The 3566-nt window shown below is 49.4% G+C and overlaps 1 protein-coding gene across 1 annotated transcript; it reads left to right on the top strand.

Annotated features, from left to right (window-relative positions):
* Positions 1–877: 877 nt before the first annotated feature.
* On the top strand, positions 878–3125 carry LOC112272699 (arogenate dehydratase/prephenate dehydratase 6, chloroplastic). The gene has a single exon (XM_024500724.3). It carries the CDS (start codon positions 1440–1442, stop codon positions 2721–2723), a length of 1284 nt encoding a protein of 427 aa, XP_024356492.1. The 5' UTR covers positions 878–1439; the 3' UTR covers positions 2724–3125.
* Positions 3126–3566: the final 441 nt, after the last annotated feature.

Raw genomic sequence — 3566 nt, 5'->3', positions numbered from 1 at the left:
AGACATTATTTCCCATCAAAATATAACTTGCTCAAACTATTATGTTGCACAATTTATGGTTTGTGATGACCTATTGACAATTTCTCTACATTGTTGATTGAAGCAGAAATTACAAGAGTTTGACTCAGTTTTGCTCCACACTGTTCGCTTGTGCGTAGAAGTAAGAATATGGGATGCAGTATGTGGAGCACAAGCAGTGGCGTGAAGAGCGTTGACGCAGTGCGTCTCATCGTCGATGACGCGATCTCGCTCAGCGACGATGAGGAGAGCAAAAGCAGCAGCAGCAGCATGATCCGGCATTGTGAGCAGACGGGGAGGCAAAGGAAGGAGAGAGGGGAGAAGGGAGAAGTGGGGGGCGAGGAGGAGGAAGGAGAAGACTGGGGTGGCAGGCAGAGTGGCAGAGAGAGAGAGAGAAAGAGAGGCAGGCAGGTAAGCACGAAAGCAGACCAGGACGAGAGGTTGACCGGCAGTCAGAGAATCCTGCAGTCAGGGCAGGAGGAAGCACTGGTGGGGAATGAATAGTACGTTGAAGGAAAGCGAAAGGGAAAGAGAAACAGGAAAAAACAAACAAGGGAAGCAACGGAGGAAGGAAGCCACGCGAGTGAGTAAGTGAATAAGTGAGTAAGTGGATGAGTGAGTGAATGAGTGCAACCACGACGACGCTACTGCTGTTGTTGCTGACCATGACGAGGAGTAAAAAGGAGGAGGGAGGGAATGTCGTAAGCGTTAAAACATACCCCACTTTTATTGTTATTTTTACAATACCCACGTGGGAGAAGTCTACAGTGCTTGAGAGATTTTTAGCACCTTTTTCAAGATGGAACTGCGGCTTTTTTACAATCGTCCGTTTGCAACAACACGCTGTTGATTGACCAGGCGGCGACTTCATGTGTCGGAACGCTGCACCTGCTCGCAACCCATTGCCCCCAGCCAGCCTCTCTCGCCATGGGGACAAGCTCGCTACACTTCTGATACCCGCGAGCGCCATAGCTTAAAGTTCCATTGCCCTTCATCGTATTCTAGATTCGTGTTCCAGTGAGAGCGATTGCTGTAGGGTACTCTCAGGAATTCTCATGTTCTGATTGCAGTGTGATATTTTTGCTCAGTGTGTGACCTGCGATTGTGTCTGTTGGTTGCATTTCCCGCCTGTGCTGCTTGCCCTCATTCCGCCATAGCCTGGTGGTGATCAGAGTGTTGGCCTGCACGACGTTCGGGATAGATCGTTTTATAAGAGAGTTCTATTCTCCAGTCTATGGTGACGGAAAGTTGAAGTTTTCTCGAGTGGTGTTTTATTGTGAAGGAAGCTTAATCGCAGGAGGAGTGTTCAGCATATGCAGTTGCGAGAAATTTGAGTGCTGTTAAGCTGAAATCTGTGCTTTAAAGCGTGCTTGTCTTGGGTTCCATTAGTTGTTGAGTTTTTGGGCGGTTGAGGGAGACAGATGTCGTTGAAGTTGTGCTTAGGGAATCAATCTTTCGCCTTCAAGTCGTCTGTATTTGTAAACGCGATGAACGGGGAGATGTTGGAAAGGGCGATGCCAAAAGGACTGCCGTTCGTGAGAACAAGCGGGAGGAGGGAAGAAGTTGGGAGCTCTACACTCGTGTGCAGAGCGAGTGCATGGCCTGCATCGAATGCGTTTCTGCAGAAGGTGACACAGATTGGTTCGGCTAGCAATGGAGATGCGTTGGTAGCGGGGAATTCCCCGACGCAGCTGAAACAGGAGGATCTCAGCATGCAAGCACCATCGAGTGGAAGGGCGATGGAGGTGTCGACCAGCCAAATGGTGAGCCTGCACCTGCCGAAGCCGTTGTCAATTGCTGACCTAACTCTTCCACCAAGAGGAGGATCAGATGTGCGGGTTGCCTATCAGGGAGTGCCGGGCGCCTACAGTGAAGCGGCAGCAGCCAAGGCATACCCGAGATGTGAAGCTGTTCCGTGCGAGCAGTTCGAGGCAGCTTTTTCGGCGGTGGAGCTCTGGTTGGCAGACAGAGCAGTGTTACCAATTGAGAACTCACTCGGAGGCAGCATCCACAGGAACTACGACCTTTTGCTTCGCCATCGTCTGCACATCGTGGGGGAGGTGCAGCTCACTGTCCACCACTGCCTGATGGCTGTGCCCGGCGTGAAAAAGAAGGAACTTCAGCGAGTGGTGAGCCATCCTCAAGCCCTGGCACAATGCGAGCAGACGTTGACCAAATTGGGCGTCGCACGAGAGGCCGTGGACGACACAGCCGGGGCTGCGCAGTTCATTGCCGCTCACAACCTTCGGGACACGGGAGCCGTTGCTAGTGCTCGCGCTGCTGAGATTTATGGGCTCGAAATTCTGATGGATGGTATTCAAGACGATTTGGACAATGTCACCCGCTTTCTTATGCTCGCAAGAGAGCCCATTATTCCCAGCCTCGACCGAAAATTCAAGACCAGTATCGTTTTCACCCTGCAGGAAGGACCCGGCGTCCTATTCAAGGCGCTCTCCGCTTTCGCACTCAGGGATATCAACCTCACAAAAATCGAGAGCCGACCTCAGCGGAAGAGACCCCTGCGGGTCGTCGACGATAGCAACAATGGCACTGCCAAGTACTTCGATTACCTGTTTTACATCGACTTCGAGGCATCCATGGCTGATGTTCGCGCTCAGAATGCTCTGAGCAACTTGCAAGAGTTCGCCACTTTCTTAAGAGTTTTGGGTAGTTATCCCATGGCCATGAGTCTCATGAGAGCGTAGATTTTTCGTGAACTCTATTTTTTGAGCTTCACGTAACAAGTGCCGCGCAAATCCTTGGGATCACAAAGCGAAGCTGCACGGCAATGTCGTCTTGGAGGCCCGCTGGCATGAGGTAATCCCAATTGTGCGATATTACTAGCGATCATAGGTTTCAGATTAAGGTGAGGATGGAAAGCCTCCCTGTTTATTTAGTTATAAAGTAATTCTGTAAAATGTGTAAGCTGAATTGACGCTGCGTCATGTAGCGATTCGCTGTAGAAATATCTCCAGGACTGATTGTCCGCGGTCCTACTCATTAAACACCGATTTTGTTGACTAGCATTTTTGCCTGCCAAGGCTGATTCAAAGTTAGGGCTGCCAACTCATTGTTGGAACTTTGGTGACAAATAACTTATTATTTCACTTCTTTGTGCAAGTGGGTTCCGTCATAATCTACACTTATCCACAACTGCTCCCAGTACTCACGGTTTAAGTATGGTTAGCAACTCCATTATACTTAAATCTCCATCAGGCCCACGTTCAATGCTGTGGAACGTCTTCACTTCTATTCTTGCGTACTTCAAATTTTCCAAACTCAGATGGTAGAGGCCACAAACCCTGAGAGGTAAAGCCTCGAGCGGTAAGCGAACTCCTCTGAAAGCAAATACGCAGTGAAACATATGGATGAGTCTGATCAGTTGACCCATCCCGAAAGGAAATTATAGAAATGCTTTATGTGCAGGATAAAAACCTGAGTAGTCTATTCCTGGATGTGTTGTAGACCTTTGGATTCAGAACTAAATGATTCCCCGAAATCACTGGGCTCATGGATTATAAGCCGTGATTTGTTCCTCATTTGTCCCA

This window comes from Physcomitrium patens, chromosome 19, assembly GCF_059467195.1.
Source record: "Physcomitrium patens ecotype Gransden chromosome 19, ASM5946719v1, whole genome shotgun sequence".
NCBI classification, from domain to species: domain Eukaryota; kingdom Viridiplantae; phylum Streptophyta; class Bryopsida; order Funariales; family Funariaceae; genus Physcomitrium; species Physcomitrium patens.
The sequence above is the reverse complement of the archived record's forward strand: the minus strand, read 5'-3'. Positions and strand labels throughout refer to the sequence as shown.